The 21994-nt window shown below is 42.8% G+C and overlaps 1 protein-coding gene across 4 annotated transcripts; it reads right to left on the bottom strand.

Moving 5' to 3' along the window:
- Window positions 1-2437: 2437 nt before the first annotated feature.
- cpt1ab (carnitine palmitoyltransferase 1Ab (liver)) lies at window positions 2438-21913 on the bottom strand. Of its 4 annotated transcripts, none has more exons than XM_079346152.1 (19): window positions 21824-21913; window positions 16570-16734; window positions 14851-14993; window positions 14378-14549; window positions 13077-13178; window positions 12434-12571; window positions 12202-12279; window positions 11354-11461; window positions 10029-10113; window positions 8473-8668; window positions 7791-7979; window positions 7575-7680; window positions 6631-6747; window positions 5972-6136; window positions 5451-5582; window positions 5178-5330; window positions 4605-4718; window positions 4374-4466; window positions 2438-4269 (listed from the first exon to the last, which is right to left on the bottom strand). In XM_079346152.1, exons 2-19 carry the CDS (start codon window positions 16708-16710, stop codon window positions 4186-4188), a joined length of 2316 nt encoding a protein of 771 aa, XP_079202278.1. In that variant the 5' UTR covers window positions 16711-16734; window positions 21824-21913; the 3' UTR covers window positions 2438-4185. The 4 variants fall into 4 exon arrangements, with proteins under 4 accessions (XP_079202278.1, XP_079202275.1, XP_079202276.1 ...); XM_079346149.1 differs by lacking the exon at window positions 10029-10113 and adding an exon at window positions 10614-10701; XM_079346150.1 differs by lacking the exons at window positions 10029-10113; window positions 21824-21913 and adding exons at window positions 10614-10701; window positions 20261-20390.
- Between the last annotated feature and the right edge of the window lie 81 nt (window positions 21914-21994).

Below are 21994 nucleotides of genomic sequence, written 5' to 3' on the forward strand. Positions count from 1 at the left end.
GGTTCAGAGCTTGGCTTCTCTATTTACACCCTTGCCTTAATCATTTAGATTCATATGGCGTTTTTAAAAACCCGAGGTTCAATGCAGCATTAAACATTCACTAAAGTAGTATGGCTTCACACTTCAGAAGGTAAAGAAGTAAGTGACCTGATATGGTTCTGTCTTGGAGGACAGCAGAGGTAAGAGATGTGAGGAAAACCCTTAATGAGGAGCGGTAATTATGTTTTTGTAAACGTAGCAGACATTATATAGTTAATGAAAAGTCTACTGTTATTTCTAGGAGTGAACATAAATAAACATCCTCCTTTATTAGTGAACAATATTTTTGTTTTGTTTTATATTAATCAACTGAACGTTTATGGTGAATGTCTTTCTGAGTTCCACTTAAAATGGAAATAAAGGCACAATCAACTCCTGCATTCAAGACACCCTGGCTCAAACTAACATTTAGCTTCAGGACACAGCAGTCCAATTGTTTTTTCCCAATCGGTAAATCAACATTTAATCCAATTAGTTTAGGGCATAACAGGGCCTTACGTAAGCAGCCCAGCAATGCAGGAAAAACAAATTGTCCTGCCAAAACCTGAATCAAGAATGACACCAATGATCCGAATACAGTAGCTGTAATAAAAACAATGTTTGCTCCACTGTTAACATCTCCCAATGATTACCACCAGACAAAATGGGATGCATCCCTACTTCTGTGTGAACGATACATGAGTAAAAAAGAGAAGTAGAGTCGACACTGGCTTCTGTCTTTTCTTTGAGATTGTTGTGGAGCTAGTGGCACATGAATTAAACTGGTGACAAGCAGAGGCCGTTGATCTATCCCAAAGTCTACTTTTAGAAAGTGCAAGTCAAGGTTTTAGGTTTCAGTGTCTGCTCTTGAGTGAATGGGTTTTCCAGCTTGCCAATTAGGAGTACATTTTGAAAGCTTGTTGTCCTGAAGCCAGTCTGGTAAAGTCTGATGACACTATATTGTGTCTTTATGTAAAAACTAATCAAAAAGCTTTTCACAGAACCTAAAAACACACTTGATGATTTAAAAAGAAACTAATAAAGGACTGGCTTTGATGGAGATATTTTTTCTGAAGTGACCAAACTACAGGTTCTAAGAGTGGATTAGGAGAGAGCAGACCTTGGGAATGTAGTATTGAAATGTTAGCCTGCTATCGGAAGCCGAGGGCAGGGTGACAGGGCGGGCGTACCCTTGTGGAGGTGTATTTGTGTGAGAGAGAGAGAGAGAACTAGAGGGCCCTCCTTGGATATTTGTCACCTCAACCATGACTTTAAACGTCTTCCTGTTTAATTGAAGCTATTAGTTGAATACCCCTCCAAGCAGCACCAGTGGGGGGGGGGGGGGGCGTTCTATCACCCTCAGAAGCGGATCTGGCCTGGGTTGCTGCCAACCACCTGGCTACAAGGCAAGCTACAACTTCCCTTCGATTTTCACCGGTTTCAAGAGATTTAAAATTATAGTACCGAAGAAAAGCTGGTAAAGCTATGACCGCAGTATAACCTTATGATGCAGCTGATGGATTAATATCCAAAATAAGCAGGCGCTAAACTATGATGATGGTGTGAAGTACATGACCTTTTTTTTGCCTCACTGGTTGTCGATGATGAAGGTTTTAATTTACTGAACTTATGGTTAAAGAAGATGGGTCATCAAGGCAAGTAAGTGGCAAGTTATCCATGCTTGCAATGTAACTGAAATCTTACATCTAAACAACTGTTAGTTCAATAGCAGTAAATTTAGTATAGAAATCACTCTTGCCCACAGTATGACTTCATAGAACTCTGATCTGCTGCTTTTTGCCAAAAGTGCCAGCATTTGGTTAAAAAATATATTTTGTTCAAGGTCTGGACAACTACAGGGTAAAGTGGAAACATACTCTGCTTCCATCAGGATAGATTATTACACCTTTCGTTATCACATTTAATCTAGCCACATCATCATGTCATAATTTCCATTTCCTGTAGCCTTGGTTAAAAGACATATTTTAGCATGCTAATAGGCTAGCCTAAGATGGTCCATCCATCCATTATAATGCTTATCCTGTCTGGGGTCATGGGGGGGCTGGAGCCATTGTGCAAAAGGCAGGGTACACCTTTGTATACCCTCTAGACCTCCTGGTAGCAAGAATCTCCCATAAACCAACAATGATGTCTTTGAACTGTGGGAGGAAGGCAGAGTACCCAGAGGGAATCATCCACGGAAAGGGAAAACATGCAAACTCCACACAAAAAGACTGTGAAGAAAATGTCCAACACACCAAGAAAAACCCAGAAGCCAGCACATCTCAGGACTTAAGCAGCAGAAACCTGAGGTTTCAAACCAACAACCTTCTGTCCATTTCTCTTTATATTAGTCTTGTCCACATCAAGTGCATATTTGAATAGAAGAATGTTATAAAAGAGCAGACGCACAAAGGGATACAGCTGTCAGACATTCATTTTATTGTTAAAACATGTTTTGGTATATCAGCTGTTTGTCCTTTTACACTTCTTAAATTAAAGGCAAACATATACTGCTTAATCTTCAAAAAACATGCAGCATCGTAAACTTGAGGTCTACCGAGATAAAAAGTCATACAACTACAACATACTGGCAAGGTCTGTGATAAATAGAACTGTCATGTTGAAAATAAATGAAAGCATTTTGCCTGTTTCATTTCAATCAGCCAAAGCTTGAATTAATTGCTTCGCATTCTGCGTTGCTGTTTTGTGGATAAACATGTTAAAACAAGGCAGAGAACAATAAATAATATGATGAACTGACCCCATATACATAACAGAAATGCAAGCCCCTCTATATCGGCACTTCCTAAGCATAATACCCCAAGAGAAACAATGACATCCTTACTGGACTGAAGAGACTTTATAAGCTAGTAGGCAATTATGCTTCTCATCTTTACAGCTGCAACACCATTATACTGACAAATTTACAATTAGCTCATTAAAGTTTACATCCATGTGGAGTTGACAAAAGACGACCAAGATTGTTAGGTATTGATTAGCTTGGACTGAGGAGCCAGTTATGGAGTGTAAGACAGAGTACAGTCAAGTACAGTCAATTTTCCTTTTTCTATTACAAGAAGCTGAAAAAAAAAATTTGTTGGTTTTTGCACATTCATTCAAACACTGTACAAGTGAGATTCCCCCCAGACACACACCGTACCTTACCGACCCCTCACCTCTGCAGCAAACTCACTGTTATACTACCTGCTACCTGGTTGTCATATTTTACTACATCATAAGCATAACCTTTAAATGCTGAAACCAGAATACTAGACTATGTGAGTAAAACCTGAGTATGAAAAGAACAAACACACAAACATAACCTGTCACCACCTCATGAAATCATTGCAGCTCAAAAACAAACAAACATGGCTGCACACTTTAGAGAAAAAAAAAAGAAAGAAAGAAATGAATGTCTATGGATGAGATGGTATCAACAGTTCCCTTTAATCTGTGCTGGACTCAGGACAGAAAAAGGTTAATATCTGATGTGTGTTTTGCGTCTGTAGGTAAATGATTACTGTATTCTGTTCAGATGTGCATCTCAGACCACTTCAACTAAACCATGTGAAATGAATGGACACCAAGCAACATGCAAGTCTGCTCCTTTGGCCGGTTGCACATGACTCAGGTGCTGCCATTGAGAATACCAGAGAAAAATGAAAACTCAATATTTAAATGATTAGGAGACAGCTAAGTGTTCAATAACTAGTACAAATATTGCACCATCTCTCAACCTAAAAAACGAGATTCAAATATTAGATGATGCTACTTTACAACTCTTCAGCTGAAATGTCATTCTCTGTGGTAACAAAGGTTTGATCTCAGACTACAGCAGCTCTACTTTTAGTCCTCCCTTTCTGCCCTTTTTTTTTTTACATTAGTGGTCACTAAGGCACTGGTGCGTACAGTCTAGGAAATAAATACTTTGATCTGTGCACTACCTGGACCAAAACACCACCTGAATCTCACCTTGCCGATGTATACGATACATACAAACGCCTCTCACACATATAGACAGAAATGGTTCCTTTCTACCTTTCAATTCTCCGTCAGGAACATCAATTAACTTAGAAAATAATTCTAAATCCAACATTTGATTCTGTACAAACTTCAGGAAGAATACATGTTTTTTCTAAAAACAATGTAGTGTTTAATAGACACTTAGATGGTTTTCTTGTCGAGCTGGAAGAGGGCCAGAATATCCAGCATGGCCTGTTTGATGTTGCCGCCAAAACGGTGGGAGTCCTGACATGAAACAGAATGGAGAAAGAAGACTTTTGAAGTGTCTTTTCATGAAGTAATGCCTTTAAAGAATTTCCATTGTAAAAAAATAAAACGAGTGAACTTACGGTTTCTGGGCTTGAATGTTTGCTGGAGATGTGGAAGTTGATGAGGTTCTCTCCAACAATGATGTAGGAGACCCCGTAGCCATCATCGGCAACCTAAGAGACAGAAGAAGGGAGATTAGGCTGAGATTTAGTCTACATGTTGTGTAGGTGTTTTATTTCCTAATTAATGATGTAGATGGGTTTTTTTTAACTGCAGTTATGCAACATAGGCTAAGGTGATGAATAACTTACAGGACCAAATCCACCTCCAGAGGACACATACTCGGGATGTTTGACAAGATCAAAAAGCTCAAGCTGCTGCAGAGGGGTCTGACTGGTGGACAGCCTCCACGGCTCAGACAGGACCTAAAGACAAAGACACCACATACAATCAAGTCACTGGTCAATGCAAACTGACTCAGCACACGCAGACACTTATTGATGGAAGGAGTGAGGAGATGAGTTGGGTAACACAGTGATGAGCTGCGTTTCAATAATTCATCCACGGCTGCTTAATATGTGCACAACCATTTGCACATACAGGTCATTTATCATTGTTTTTTTATTGTTTTATTTCGAACATGTGAGGACAACAAAATAATAATAATAAAAATAAAAATAATAATAATAATAAAAAAAAATATATATATATATATATATATATATATATAAGTAACATGTCCGAAAAGGAGTAGTAAGAAGTATAAACGTATTTATTACGACCCCTTCTCCATTCACAATCTAATCACATACAGTATAGCTGTCATTTCCATATGTAAGTAAGTAGAAGTCGTCAAATCCACAACTTGTAACAACAACTCGTACCTCCTTGAGGAAAGCGGAGTCTTCTCCCAGGTATTTGGACACCACATAGAGGCAGAAAAGGTGGCGGTCGATGCCCTCTCCCGTCATAGCCAGACGGTACATGTTTTGGTGCTTATCTGCTGCCTGCTTGAGCAACTTCAGACACTCGTCTCTCTGACGAGACAAAAAAAAAAAAAAAACATGCGTTAAACAACTGACAAGCATGATCCACACCCTGGATTTACAATCTGTGACTAAGAGTCGTGCTGATGTGTCGCTTCTGTGTAGCCTTACTGTCTCGTTTCTGAGCATGGCGCGAACAAAGGCACAAGTCTCCATGGTGCAGGAGCGCACCGTTTCTGTTCGGCCCTCGCGGAACAAGCGCGTCATGGAGGCTTCGTATGTCAGGCAGAACTTCCCTTTGTCCTGTTAAGAGACGGTACGGGTTAGAAAGTCAGAATAGTGATAAACGATTTCTTCAGAGTTAAAGCTAATAAGCAGCAGGTGTAAAGTTCATAGAGATGTCTGATTACACGAGCTACTGCTGTTTAATGCGTCTATAAAATTAACTGCAAAATACATCTTTCAACCACGTCAGACAAAAGTGTTCATAAATGATCCACTGAAAGTCAGAAGCAATAGTTATGTTTGCGAGCTGTGAGTGCCCTCTGCTGGAGTTGGAGGGATGCAGCTGAACTGTTTCAGTGATATATAGTTTAAGGCAAAAATCACTGAAGACAAATAAATAAATGCACAATGATGTGATGTTAAAAAATAGAGTTGGACTGAGAAACCAGTGACATGTATGCATTTACCCTGTAATGGGCCAGCTGGAGGGCGATCTGGATGAAGGCATCGGGACTGGTGCGGCACTTCTTAATCAGACCCTTCCCAAATTCATTGAAGGGGAAAATGTGAGAGTCCACATCATCAGCCAGAGTCCTGGCGACTGTCAGAGAGCTCTCGATGGCATCCTGGCACTAAAAGAGAGAGAGAGAGAGAGAGTCGTATTTTAGACGGAGCAGATGCAGCATAGCATGGCCGGCATAAGATTTATAAACAACAATGTTTATTTATAGAGCTCAAAATAAATAAAATATACTGTATTATTAGCGGAATCAGCACTCCTGAGACTTATTTCACAAATATTCAATATCCAGAGTTTTATTAACGTTGTTCATTTTAACAGTGGTGCATGTACTTCCAGCTGCCAGCAGAGGGAAGCTGATCGCCACAAATGTAAGATCTTCAATCAACCAATACTGGTACTGACAATACAGCAGTGTTGTGAGTGCCTGAAAATGTGTGCAGTTAACCCAGTATGAAACTAGTCTCCCTCCTCTTTATGATGGCTGGCTGTTCTCTCATTATTCAAATGAATCTACTTAAAGCAGATGTAAACACTTACTGCTCCAATGGTGAGAAAACGTGCTGCAGAACTACAGTCTTTATGAACGCCTCGTCCGGCTCTTACCTCAGCAGGAATCTCCCACTGCAGCCTCTGAGGACCTGGCAGGTTGGGGTGGGGCTCTCCGCGGCAGTGACCTTCCTCAGTGTATCCCAGCTTAACGGGGTCCATGGACAGAACATGCTGCAAAGCAGAGTCGAGATTTAACTTGAGGAATGAACGTACAGACAGCAGACCTTTGATGCGGTTGCCATGGCAATAGCAAGAGTCAAGTGAAGATGTGACTCTAATCTCTTGGTTTTCCTGCGTCTTGATAGCATAACTCAGCACACGAGACCCAACTGTTGACTTAACAAAGTCAAAAGGGAAACTATAGAATGAGAGTTTTGTTGTGTTGCAGGGAGCCTTTGACGGCTCAGTTATGCAAAAAATAAAAAGGCTTTTCCGTACCCGCCGGTTTGCAAATCAGTGTTCACAAATCTTCAACCTTTGGGACGGTTTCCTAAACTGGCAGCAAGGATGAGCATTGTATTGTTTATCTGTGCACACAGTTAGAGAGGCCTCCATTGATCAGCTCTCTCTCACACGTGCAGCGATTTTTTACGAATTAATGCCAGTTTTCAGGTTAAGTAAGTACGACGTCTGTCGTTATGTATTCTGTAGCCACATCATGGGTACAGTACAGGATTACAAAAAAGCGCAGCCTTTTTGTATGCAACAGGCTTAGGAGGAAATAACTGGGACAATGCTTCACACTTCACTCTGCAGCACTGCTCACACACCGTTCTGTGGTGTGTGTATGTGTGTGTGTGTGTGTGTGTGTGTGTGTCACTGATTGTCATTTCTTTTAAGAAAACAATGAATTAAATAGAATTCACCATATAAATAATTTGACCCCCGGTTTATACTGTTGAACAGTCAGACATAAACAGTGATCATCAATAAGGTAAACATATCTTTATTTATCACTGAAAGAGAGACGAGCTGATAAAAAAACTACAGTGACATACCTCCCACAGATGTCCAATGATGGGAGCATCAGCCCAGGAGTGCTCAGCATTCAATCCCATAGTACCATTCTTAAATACAATCAGGTTAAAAGATTTATCGAACCACCTGAAGGAAAAAACAAAGAAGAAATGCTTTCAGTGACTTAATGGATGCTGCTGTGTCGGCGACTCTTAAACGGCAGAATGTTGACTTTATAGCGAGTTTATCTTGCCCACCTGTCGTGGCACTTTCCGTGCAGCAGAGACTTGGCGTAACTGTCCAGAGACTTGACGGGGTTGTTCTCCTCATAGCGCTGCTCCGTGTCATCCAGGGTCACAACGAAAGCTGCCTTCTCGATGATGTCAAGAGACTGCTTGTTCTTGCCGCGGCCAAAGTACGTCTCACGAGCGTTTGCCCACGGGGTCCTGCAGAACGTCAAAGTCAGATCTGAGTTAATACCAGAGAGAAGCCGAGCTATGAACGGAGTTTATACGTTTCTCCTCAGCGTGAACAGGCTGTGAGCTCTTCTGCTACTTCTTTAAAATCACAGACACTCTCTTCGGTATTTTCACAACGATCCTCTTACTCGGCTAGAGAGCCTGAGCAACAGAACTTCAGGGCTGATGTCAGTGGCCCTTTCTTTGGTTGCCAGCTTAAAGCATATCTGTCAGATGATTTAATAACGGACATCATAGAGGTACAAGCCTTAAAGATGACATTCTCAGTCATTAAAATCTGCTTTTTGGATCCGCTACAACCCTCACAGGTAAACCCATGAAAACAAAAAATCTGTTACTCTGTTATCTGCTCACATCATGACCCTCAGCTCAGAAATCTTTACTCCCTACGTGGTAACAAAACATTCTGCAAGCAGTGTGAACGAATCAACACTGCGGCTCCTTCTGTAACGTCACCCACCTTTCCCCTGCGGTCAGAGCGGCTAGTTTCTCTTCCCCTGGCAAGGGCTCCGACTGGTCGGCCAAGATCCTCTCCATCTGCTGCTCGATCTCTCGTGGCAACAGCAGCCGCCCGTCATAAAACATCCACACCTTGTAGTAACGCCCCTTATGGTACACGGCGATGTGTTTGCTCTCGTTGGTGTGCTGCAGTGTGTCTGGGAGAAAAGGGACCAACGGCAGAGTGAAAAAATAAAGAGGGAAGAATAAAAACGGAGAGTGAAAGACGACTGGAGCGTTTTTCGAGAGGTACCAGGTGGAGTTTATTTACATTTTTGGGGTAATTTTTTCTCTTTGAATCTTCAACTGGAAGTGTGGATGACTCAACATTTTATCTCTGGGAACAATAGAAGTGTTAGCTATAGGTTATTGGTCCCAGTGGCAAAATGATGTGATATCCACAACACTTCTGCGTGGCTCTTTTATCTTTCTTATCAATTTGATTATTTCAAGGGCAGCTGACTTCAAAGTGACATCATATGACGGAAGGGACAGAACCAGTTCATGAAAATAATGCAGCTTGAAATGGGGGTGGGTGGGGGTGGGGGGGGGGGGGTGCAGGGAAGTGAGATGAATAGGAAAGTAATTTGGGAATAGGGGAGTGGTTCTGAGTACAATGGATGGAGGCAAAGTTTGTTTGAACACCACAGCGTGCATCAAAAACATGCACGCTTTTCTTTGAGACAACATTTTGGGACTTTGTTTTGGTGACGTGTGGCATTCAAACAAACGTTGTCCTCCTTATAGACGAGACAAAGGAGAGGATACTTACGCGAGCAACAACCCTTTAGACAACACAGTCACCTCCAGGTCAAACTCACCTAACTGCGTTGGACCTCCAACAAAGGCTATATTATTTTCATGAAATGTTTTGGGAAATAACGCAACTAAAATACTTTCGAGTTAACACTTTTCATTCAAGCTGACACTCCATTTTCACATCACCCACATCAACAAGCCCCACACGAACAACGCTGACTGTAATCAAAGTAAACATCTGACAACTCGTCTTATCTTTAAAATGTGTTTTGCCCTACAATCTGTCAGGGTCTGAAGTTTCTCATCTCTAAAACGTGACTTCTTCACACAGCGAGACCTTTGTCCTGAGTTATTAAACTCCCGAGGGTTAAAACATGCGGGAGACATGTCATGTTAGTTCTTTTGAACGGCACATGTTAAACCCATGCCTCACCGACAGCTAGCTTCAAACTGCTTTGAAAGAGTCAGGAGATTAATGATGTCAATATCGTCTTATCTGTCCAACAGCATGGAGCAGACACTCGACTGAACACGTCGCTCTCATCTCATCGGATGGATTTTATCGGGTTTGTCTTCTCAAACACATGAACTACGTTTAACTTAACATGCAAATCAGTCCTTGAATATGCACAGACCAGCACACATGCATTACTAATACATGGAGGTCAGATTATCTCTGTGTCAAACATGTGGACGTGTGTCCCAAGGAGAAGCACAGCAGGAGTAGTGTGGAGGAGGCGGCACTGCTATAGACTCTACCTGTTTCTACACCTGGCACACGACTGGTGTTGAACATACACTCGTATTGGGCTGAGCACATGGGAATAGTGTGTAGGAGCATGAGCTGAAAAGCAAAAGGGGAGAGTCAAACACATAGAGATGACAAACTAATTCACTAATATCCCGAGAGAGCAGCGGAGCAGACACTCCTACAGGGAGACGAGCATGGAGGAGGAGGAGGAGGAGGAGGAGGAGGAGAGGGAGCGATGAGGATTGGTTTGATTAGCAGTCTTGAGGCGAAGAGGAGACCTCAGAGGGCTGCCACAAGAGGACACATGAGCGGGGTCCAGAAACCAGTGCTCTTCCATCTCATTGCCACCAACAAAGCCCTGATATTTGCTCGAAGACGTTTTGATTTGGAATAAAAGAAATATAAATAAATTTCACAATGCCCAAATACATACATGAAGAGACACGTAGGAGAATTCCAATCGGGAGTAGGTTTGTTCAGGGCTGTGCTGTTGACATTGAGCCTGTAGTCAGGGTTTCTAGCGGTTGCCATGGCAATAGCAAGGGTCAGAGGATAGGGTCTGAGGGCACTGCAGAGGTGTGCCCTCCTCTTACCTGTCTCCAAACCAGGGACGCGGGTGGTGTTAAACATCCGCTCCCACTGAGCCGAGCACAGAGGAACCTTGTTTGCCAGCAAGTAAATCTAACGCAGCGTCCAACAGAGCGAAGGGACAAAACAGTGAAACAACTGAGTGTGAGTCTGTAACAGAGAGAGCTCATGCATTGGAGTTTGTATAAATGTTGACCAGATCAGTTCATGTCATAGATCACTGTGTTCATTCCGCGTGTTGTAGATCGGATAACGGTACTGTGCAAATGTCCACAGAATTTGCATCAAAGCATCATGCAGGTCAATAAGGACGAGGACGAGGAGTGGAAGGAGATGCGGGGAAAGAAATGACACTACAGCGTGTCAGTAAAATCATCAGCGTTTGTTAAGCGTTATTCGCTTGAAGCCTTCACGCGAAGCTTGTGATCCTGCTTTCGCTGGTAATCACAAACTATGTTTACGTCAAAAAGAAGCAGAAAGCGCAGCACACTTGCTCATTCCAGAGTTAAACAGAGTGAGCTGGGGACACAGCAGGTATATCAAGTATCTACGTCATCACAGGTGGGGCTGTACATAACCAACTTACTCAACGACTTTCATTTAAGACTTCAAAGAAAAACTATTGACAGAGGTTTGATTAGGTCTAACATGTCTTAATGCAGTTCATATCTAAGTCTGCAGTTTAACCAAAGCTCAATAAAATCATTTCCGGTGTGTAATGGAGACAGTGGAACTCTTTACTCACTGGTTTGATCTGGGCTCTGTCCAGTTTTCTCCTGTAGAGCATGATAGCATGGATAGCGTTACCTGCCCTCGCGGCTTGGATGGAGGTGGGGAACACGTACAGGAAGTCCTGTGGGGGGAAAAAATAAAATTAAAATCTTTCAAATTGGATTCAATGGGGAAACTGTCCTTTCATACTCGGCGTAGCATGTGACTAACACATGAACAGATTGTTTGTTGTGAGTTTGGTCGAGGATTGGGTGCACAGCAGCTATCATGGCCTATTTGAAGCATGCTAAGTGTTCCTCTGACACCAGACTACTCCAACAGCCTCTGTGTCGTTTTGCTTTGTGGGAGACGACAGAGATCCCATTAGCGCAAGTTACGAAAGATACAGTTGCTGTCAAGCTAGAACGGTAATCTCACACAGATATCTATGTAATCTATTTGATCACAGCACAGACACCTCAGATCCAGAGTACAGTATGTGCAGTAGCTATGACTCATGCCAGCTAGTCTGGAATGACAGACAGGTCTACTGTCTTCCTCGTTCAGAGGGAGCAATGGGTTTGTGCTCGACACAGTTCCTCTAACGGACACTTTAGTGGTGGACAGTCGAGTTCACTGGGTCCATGGTCACTAATCTGAACCTGGAGGGCAGTAAACTAGAGATTCAACCAAAGATTCCCAAGACTACAGGAGAGTCGCTGAGGAGTTTTCCTGAGACAAAGAATATTTACACGCAGAGCCAACAGTGCAACTGGTTTCACAATCAAGACTCATTAAAGGCTTATTTATCAGCTTAAAAAACAACAACAACAACAACAAGAGCTGCTGTTTGCAGTAGATACTCAGGTAGGAACATCTTACCATGGCATAGTAGTTGCTGTTGACCATGATGGGCCCACGACCTCGCAGGTAAATATACTCCTCCCACCAGTCGCTGACCTGTGCATCACAAAGAGAGGGAGCGATAAAGAACAACGGGTGAGAGCATTAGCCACACGGCATTCCTTAGTGGTCTGAAGCTGATTCAAGTCCCAGGAGTGATTAAAACCGTGAGCTAAGTGTGCTGAGGAGAGAGAAAGAGAAAGGTTCTCACATAGTTGGAGGCCCACCAGGACTTGAGTTTGAGGTACCACTGCAGTCTGGGTCCCAGGTTCTTCTCAAAGTCTTCAGCCAGGCCCTTCATCCGCTCATACTTCTCGTCTTCCATCAGTGGGCGCACTGACTCCAGGTACTATAAAAAACAGATAATGCGTCGTCACAAAGAGCGAAGCAAACGGACGTTAGTTTAAAACCAGGAGATGACACATGGGAAAGAAAAACTAGACATTCAAACTGTCCCCCCCCCCCCCCATAGCAGATAATGACATGCAGGCAGGAAGTTTGTTTAGTGACTCTGCTTCAGGCAACACAGTCAGGAGACAAAGGAGATGACCTGTGGACTTTTAAACAAAGCAGAACTGACTAAGCTAATTGTTAACGTGCCTTTTCAAAAGGCTGGTTGGGAAAACTTTTTAGGGTCTGACTGGAATCTCCAAAGATTTGACCCAAGGCGAAAAGTTAAGTGTCAACTTTGCTGTCTTCACAAATAAAGCCCCTGGCTCTGAGATATGGATGTGTGCTGATGATTATGTTCTCCTGTGTTTGTGATAACCTAAAGATCTGTTCTCGTTGAAAAGCCAGGGCTGTTATGAACAATCAGTGAAGCATTGAGTAATGAAATGAGAAGTGGAAGTTACCCTTCTGCAGGTGTCCTTGACTGAGGGAACAGGTAGACGTGGCAGGGAGTTCTGGAAACTGTAGAGCATGGGCTTCCTCCCAGAAAAGACCTTGACTAATAACTGGTAAAAGCAGAAGAGATGAGAGAGAGCAGGAAGAGGATTGAAAGTATTCTTTAGCCCCATTTCCACCAAGCGGTGCGGTGTGGATCAGTACGCTCCTCAAACATGACCACCGCTGCTGATTTTGTTTTTTATTTAAGAGGGGAGAAAGGAAAGTGAATGAAAGCAGAGGAGGTATAACTCCATAATGTTTTGAGCTACAGACGTTTCATATCAGGAAAATTAACCTCCGAGTGAGACACTGTGCATTGGCATGTGGATCTTTGTTACGAAACACAATCAGCTTTGTTTCAGAGAAGGCCGTGTGCCGCGAGGAGAAATACAATCGACTGTATTTAGACATGGGGGGGTTGTGTTTGTTTTTTAATGCTGCTGTCATACAGGACTACGGACTGCAGGGTTTAGCTCCACCTGTCAGGGTCGGATCGATATACGTGGCACCCCAACAGAAGGGTCCCAAAAAGTACGACGGCACAAAATGTGTGCCGTACTGAGATGAACTGAACTGAACAGCTCGGTGGAAACGGAGCTTTAGGCCCCGTTTCCACTGAGCGGTCCCGGGAAAGATTCCCAAATAACCGATCCGTACCGTCCCACTTTTTGGGACCCTTCCGTTGGGGTGCCAAGAATGTGGAGCCGACCTGAAAAGGTGGAGCTAAACACTGCAGTCCTCTGATTGGTTGAAAGAATCGTCACTTCCCGTGTTACGTCGGCAAACAAAACTTCGCCGTGTTTAAACCATTGACTGTAACACAGCTGATTGTTTACGTCTGTATTTCTCCTCGCCGCACACAGCCTTCTCTGAAACAAAGCTTGATTGAGTTTTGTAATAAAGAGTCGCAGGCCAGTGACAGAGGAGATGAACTGCTGGATGTCTTCCAGTGTTGGTTTTGATTGTGCCGCGTTTTTCTCCTTTGTTGAATTTATTAGTTAGCGGTTAGCTGTTAGCTGCTATCATATGACGCTATTTACATAGCGGCTATCATTATCCGCCTACCAAATGAGTGTCACGGGTGCCTGTGGAAATGCAAATGGGATCAGGCTTAAATCAAACCAAACTGTACCGATCCGTACCGGACTGCTGTGTGGAAATGGGGCTTTAGTGTTATTGTGATATCTGAAGGGTTCTTAAGAGTAAAGTTCAAGAGGAGCTCTGTGACACTCTGAGCTGAATAAAGACACCGCATTCATTGTCTCACCATCCAAAGCCGAGTGGTCCAGGAGACAGAGCCATGCCGTGCCCGCATCCAGCCGTGCCACGACAGCAGCCCCTTCAGGACATTCCTCATGATCATGATGATGGTGACCCACAGGCCTGTGCCCACCAAAACTCCTCCTACGATTCTCTGATTGTCTGCGGATATATATCGGCTGTGGATGGAGACAGAGACGGGTCATTTCATTTAGCAGCAGTCAGACTGGGCCGACATCCAATTTAATCATGATGCACGGAACAGGAGAAGCTGCTCTATTTTCTGTATCAACGCCTGAGGCTGCAGCCGAGAAGAGATCCAGGGGAACAAAAGGCAACTAAAACATCAGAAACATGTCTGTTTCAAGATGGAGTCATTTAGCTGTATCATTTTGGTAGTCTGATTTCTGGCTTTCTCCGTCAACTTGTAGAATAAAGAGCAAAACAGAAATCTCGCCATCGCCATTTCAGTGGCGTTACCTGATAGGCACATGTTGACCCAGCTTGGCGATTAACCCCAGAGAAGGATCCAGCTGTTGATATTTATTGTAGGACATGTAGGACACCACCACCACCATGAAGCCACCAGGGCTGCCAGGGTACACGCCGGTCATCACCCCATTCTGTGCAGAAATACAAGAAAAGGAGAATTTATAAAAAGGGTCACCAGAGGTCACCGCAGACAGGAAACCAGGCAAAGAATAAAACCTCACGCCTCTCCAATCATCGTCTTCGAGAAAAGAGGAGGTTGATCGTGGTGATGTTAAGATTCATTTCCCCTCTCCGAAACAATATTCTGTTTGTGTTTTAACACACGCGTTACGGCAGAGGTTGACAGGAAGTCTGAGTTGACGATCATCGACCCAGGAACGTTACTTTTGAGTCAGCGAATAACACTCACCAGTTTACTCTCGAACCATTCTGATGCCAAAGTCAATGGATTCAAACGTTTATTTCATTAACTGAGCTCTGATTATAAAAACATTTTGTATTTGCTCATTTATTCATAACTGTAAGAGTCTGACTGATGTTAATGTGAAGCTAGAAATGTTCTTCTCAGTGAGAAACTCTCCATCCTTAGATTTTGACTTTCGGAGGCTTTGTGAATGACTTTTATCTTTGGCAGTGTTGAGTGTTTCACTTTGAGGGGAAATGTAGCAGCAGCGTGCTCCAGCTGTGGTTGAACTTTTCCCCGTTCTGTGTTCCGTCACTGCTCTCACTCTCGACTCATCCAGTGATTATTTTTCTTTGATTGCTGATTTTCGCCCGTCTTTTATCGGGGTTCGGTGGTTTTGAAAACCGTTTTAACTAAACCTTTTCTTATGAGAGAAAACCTGTAAAATCTGTGTTCGAGTGTACAATTAGAACTGTGACATGCGTGCCAGTGTAAGAGGAAAGCTCTGTGAAATTGAGAACAAGTTAGTGACCTGGCTCAATCACTGTCAATCATTCAACCATGCCAGCGGGTCATTTCTAATGTTAAGCCCTGGTTACATTAATTTGTGTTTTTAATTGTGTTAATAAAGTATTACGTTCAGTTCAATTGAATGACAGAGTTCAGTCAGGGATAATCAATATCAAAAATTATCAAGAAATAAAGAAATGATTATAAAATGTGTATATTTCCTTGCCTTCGTTTTTAAAGAAGGTAATCGTGCCCAGGCCAGCACTACTCCCTGTGAACAGGCCCTCGCATCATAACGTTACCAACTCTAAACTGAAACCCGTGAAGGAATAATACATTTGCTTTAATCTACAACAACAGGCTTCTCTCTCACTTTAGCTTGGACAAAGGTGCATGTTTGTGCCGTCGTCCTGCAGCATGTGTCGTAGGTGAACGGTAGAGCATGCATCGAGCCTGCAGTGTATCAGTGTTTATAACACAATGCTGTTTTACAGAGTGTGTGCGGAGGAGTTCACAGATTACGGCAGACTGTGGGATAATGTTACAGTCATTAAGTGTTTGATTAGATAGGTGCAGACACAGTGAGAGGGAGAAATGTCAACCTGACCGTTTGACCAGATCATGTGCGTTCCTGACCCGGTCCGTAGGTGTGAGTGTGAGCGTGTCATGGGTGACTCAGAGTGTTTGTGCCTTTGGCCTAGTAGTCTGTTTACAAAGACGTCAGACAGGAAGGTCACAGCTGACTCCGTTTATGAACAGACAAAGCTCTTCATACTGTACTCCACGGCTCTCACCTTGAAGCGGATGAACCTTTTCTTCCAGGAGTGAAGGCCAGACAGGTAGATCTGGCGTAGCGCCTCATGGCACAGCTGGAGGTCGATGCCATCGGGGGTGACGGTGAACTGAAAGGCCACCGCCTGGTGAGCTTCTGCCATGGTGGCTGCTTCAGTACGAGGTCACTGTGGGTAAGAAAAGTCTTTAATGTTCATCTAGAAGTAAGGTGAACACTGATCGCTCATGGACGTCGACAATGAATGAATCACAACAAACAAATAACATTACACGTACTGATGTCTGAGGACACGAAAACATTTCAAACTCCTCCTTTCACTGATCATTGAAGTAAGCTGCCCTCATTCCTCGAATACGCTGACTGCAGGTTATCCAATTTCAAAGATGTAATAAGTTTAAGGTCTTTGTGGGGAATCGGCCACTGAGTGGAAAAGGATTCTTATTGGATTTAAAAAAGGAACACTGCCACCAGTCAGGGATGAGTGAGAGCTGCACACAGGGGTGGTGTGGACGTTAAAAAGGCAAAATGACTCCAGTCCTTAAATGTACTAACTTGAGCTGTAATGAACATTTTCTTTGATGTGTAACCATAGAGGCCTTTAAAACAGAACAGCAGACCATCTTGGAGGTACACGGAGTAATCCAAACATTAAACAGACGTCTTTCATTGAGTGTTACTGAAGAATAGATCCGTTCAAAGAGATCTTCATAATAATTTATCTTCATGTACGTGTTTTTTGACTGCTATTGTAACTAATCCGGTTCCTGCAGGATGACCGTACTGGTTTCTAAACTGGTTAGGCTGGTGCAGCATCTCATCCTTTACTAAAGGGAGACCTGCTGTACTGCAAACTCATTTCTCTAACCTTGAAGCTCTCTACTATTATTATTTTTTTACAAGATGCATTTGTTAACATTGGCTCTATGTCATGTTTATATACGTCACTATACATTTTTTTATTTGATAAGTGGAAGGGGTGAGGAGAAGGGACAGGGTTATCTGTCCTCTGCAAACAAAGCTATGATCGTCGTTCTGAAAGTCTTCTTCACCCAGAATATTCTCAGTAATGAACATACCGGCTCGTCTACATGATCTATTCATATAGAAATGGTTCAAAATTGACTATTTGAGACGATATCTGAATGAGCTGATAACAAGTTTGACACATGACAAAAAAAGAAAGGTAAGATATCTTTTAGGGCTGTGTCAATGTGATCAATAAATCGAGTGAGTGGAGAAACAAGATTTTCTCTTTAAATCACTCAGCCGCTCCCTTTGGGCGCCCACACTTCACATGCTCGCCCTACATTTACTTCATACAGGATAGCTAAGCGGCTTCAGGTATGTGCCACCCAACCACAAGTATTCTGCAGAAGTTTCTCAGCTCTGCTTGTGCTCTTCCTTGAAACTGCATAGTGCAACTTAACCCTTTAAGACAAAATCAGGTTATTTAATTGATCCTTAAAGGATAAATAATCAAACATTTAATTTTCCAGCTATGTCACCATGATGTCCTTGATTCATTCTTTTTTTTTAAAAAAAGGACGCTACGAACTTATTTTAGTAAATAAGTATGTTTCAACTAGAGATCTTCTTCAGGTGACTATTTGTGCGCAAATAATCACCTGAAGAAGAGCTATGGTAAAAAACGTTGTGATCAAATACATGTTTGAGGTGTTGGAGCATGCAGTGTGTTCTCCTGTTTGCTGTTTGTGTGTTGCCCTGCAGCTACGTGATGTGTAAACACACACACGAGCTCCTTGTTCTAAAGCACATAAATACAAAATAATCATAATGAGAAAAGCTCCTAACTATGAGGCCATTAGTGGTTGAGGTGAGCAGTGTGTGCGTGAAATGAGACAGACACCTGCATGGTTAAACTGTTGGCATCATGAGGGAACTGATATTTCCAGTTGCGTTCAATTGCTGTAGGAAATATTTATTACTTCAGAGCATACATACAAAACAATTGATTAAATCGGTTGGAAAAGATGTGAATTGGCCACCTTACATAAATGTATTTGTTAAACTGTTTTTCCCCACACTTATTACCGTCGACATCCCGTTGCAACGCTTGCTAATCGGTATTTTCACCGGCTTGCTGTTCTGTGAGATTACAGCGACGCGTTTCTGTGTAAATCCGACGTCGTCTCTTCAAAAATGTTTGTTTGTTTTCAGCTTACTTTTGATTTAATTCGTATGTTGTAATCTGAAAGCAGGACACGTCGTTTCTGTATTTACAGTCACCTGCACACTTTGCATCCACCGGGCGGTGTGTTTCACTCCCTTCCCCCCACGCTCCTCTCATCACATGATCCACCCTGTGCTGCACAAACTGGGGGAAAGGTCGCAGCGCTGCGCCGCTTAGATACCGGCTAAAAACACCGTCCTCACCAATCCTCACACACCGGTACATACACACGACTGTTTACTACTGACAGATGACAAACATATCGTCTGTTTGAATTATGTAAAGCACGGGTTATTGCCCATTATCTGCCATTTAAAGCATACGCAAAACACTGTCCGACGTTAATAATAAATCATGCCAACTCCCCCTCCTCTTAATGCACTTTGCGTTCTGACCGCAAACGCCACATCATCCTTTTGCACAAAGCCCTTTTTTTCCTCTGTTGCTATTATAAAACATTTCAACATCAAACATCCAACACACACTCTTCATATGTCGGTTGCATTTTTTTTCTTCCTGCTATTAAATCAAGTGTCCTGCCCACGTGGTCTGTGTGAAATGGGGTCACTGGTGTGCACCCTCATCTGATTGACAGTCAACCGTATATTCTGTTTATTATTAAAAACATAAATAAAGAAGAATCCACCTTTGAAGCTGCATGTACACGTAGTTGTTTATAACTACTACGTGTATGTTGTTAGAGAAAGACACGTCCAAACAGCTTTCACTGACCTTCACTTGTGACATTTACAAACATCTATTATTATAAAAGTCTCTTCTGCTGCGATCACAAGTGCACTCAAACGTGCTGCCACACTGTTATTACAGCTCTATATATATGTGTGTGTCTTATGAACGAGCTTTCAGGTGGTTGACAATGAACGACCTTTACCTGGACTTTTACCTACATATGTCTAATGACCAACAACGCGGGAGGGCTAACCAGGTTCCCACCTTGACCGCGACACAAAACATAGTCCAAAAAGTAAAGTCACGTTCTGTATGTAAGTAAGTAATGTTGGAAGAAGGTCTTCATTAGAGGCATATTAAGCATAACATGTCACAACATAATAAAAACAATTACACCGCTTTTGGATTTAAATATGACACACCGTGCAACCTCGAAATCCAGTTGCGACTTTTACACGGTGATATCAGCCTGTACAATGATTGTTTTACTTCCACAGGCCCAGCACCAAGTTATGACAAAGCGAAACAATTAAATAATAAATATCCCTGGAAACACCTCACATACACTCTCACTGCGCAGACAAGGAAATACAACGACCTGGCATGAGCTTAAACTGCGCAGACAAGTCGACAGTTTCCACCGGGTTTGTTTGGCTTGACGACCTTCTTCTTCTTCTTTTCTTTTTTTTCTAAACCCCTGCAGCCATATTTGCACGACTACTTCCAGACCAGCCGAAATATAGCGAGAGAAGTCAGACTACCCTGAGACACACTGTAAAAAAAAAAAAAGGCAAAAGTATTACTCACTAACCCTTCTGTCAGTCTGTTTTTGATGAGGATGAGACACGGCTTGAGTGTCGGCGGGGACTGCTAAACACTGTGAGCGTGAATGGGGAGCACAGACCTGTACAAGGACAGCCCCCTTTCACTGGGCTCCAGGAAGCGGTTCCTAAAGGAGCAGCGCCCTCTTGTGGTCACATATGATTATGACGGGGTTTTATAAGGACAGCAGGTAAGACATGAGTCTGGAAACAGACAAGTACAGAGGACTCGATGTTCCCTATACAGACAGGAACACTTGAGTCTGAACAGAGGTCGGCATTAGAAATCCTAATATTAAGCACGATATGCATGCTTGTTTTTTTTACTGTATGGTACATTAAGTGTATTACATCTAAGCTATTTAATTATAGGATTTCTTGTTTGTATGCCTTCAGACCTTTTCAAAGATGAACATTTGACCTGTCATAGGAGGGAAGATATATAATGAGAGCTGCTTTTCACTGGGTATGAACCTATATATTGAAAAAGAATCAACCATTGTTAATGTGTTATCAGCAAAGTGATGACTGTCTGCCATGACGAGTCAACATGACAATATGGACAGACGCCTTCACACAGCAGACGTTTTGCTCGGTAGTTGTGTTTCATAGTGTGAGAAAAAGGGCCTTCAATGCACAGCACCAAGACCATCACAAGAGAAGCTAAATAGACATTGTCAGTGGCTCATTTAAAGTATTTACACCTGAACATTTTCTATGTACACTGTTCATATCTGACACACACTGTTTTCTAAAGATGCAGATCACGGGCCTACTTTCAGGTACAGACAGTGTTCAGAGGAGAGACAGTGATGATTTCACTTTAAATTACAGGGTGTTCAGTGAGTCATGTGACTGTTATCAGAACTGATGTGTCATGACTGAATTCATCTTTTTTGTCTCACTGTTTCCAAACCAAGGGGTTTTAAATCCCTTTCAGAGGGTCCAAAGGTTTATTTAACATGCATATGGGATATATGGGACATGGGATTAATAGGACGGAAAAATACTTCGAATAATGACTTTTGTGTTACTTCACTAGATAATAGATCAACTCACTGTATAGATTGACTTTCATGTGGGTAGTCTACTGATACGAGAAAAAACAAGTTAACATTATGGCTTTACCTTGTCACGAGGTCATATGCACCTCAATTAAGACGCCAGAGAGATCCAGATCTAGTGCATAAAAATGACACTAAATCACTTGCATGTCTCGGGCTCGACCGCCAGAGGGCGCACACGGACAGTTTTTAAAACCATACCATTACTACCGGGCCACACACGGATCATCCAGGTTAATCTAGTTAATATAATTTAATCTCGTTAGAGTTTACCAAACAACCAAATAATACCAAGGTACTCAGCTAGAACAAGCTATTCTCGACTGTATTGTGGATAATGCCAAGTTGAAGAGCTGCCTGCTACGAGCTAGCAAAACCGCAGCTTCAAACATCAAAACAAGGGGACGACGTGAAACTGCGTCATTGTTATCGCGACGTAAATGAACAAAGAAAAACAACAGTTGGATCATGAAATGTGTAACGTCTTACCGTATTTCAGTCTAGTTCCTGAGAGGTCCGTTCCCCATGCTCAAACTTTCGGTCTAAGAAAACCGCGCCTCCGGCTCCTCCTCGTGCTCGTGCGCGTGAGTCGTACTGTCACTGGTGTGTGCCGCGCGCCAGACAGCTGCAGCAGCGAGCTCGCGGCGGCATGTGGAGCTG

Source organism: Symphodus melops, assembly GCF_947650265.1.
Source record: "Symphodus melops genome assembly, chromosome: 6".
In the NCBI taxonomy this organism is placed as follows: Eukaryota; Metazoa; Chordata; class Actinopteri; order Labriformes; family Labridae; genus Symphodus; species Symphodus melops.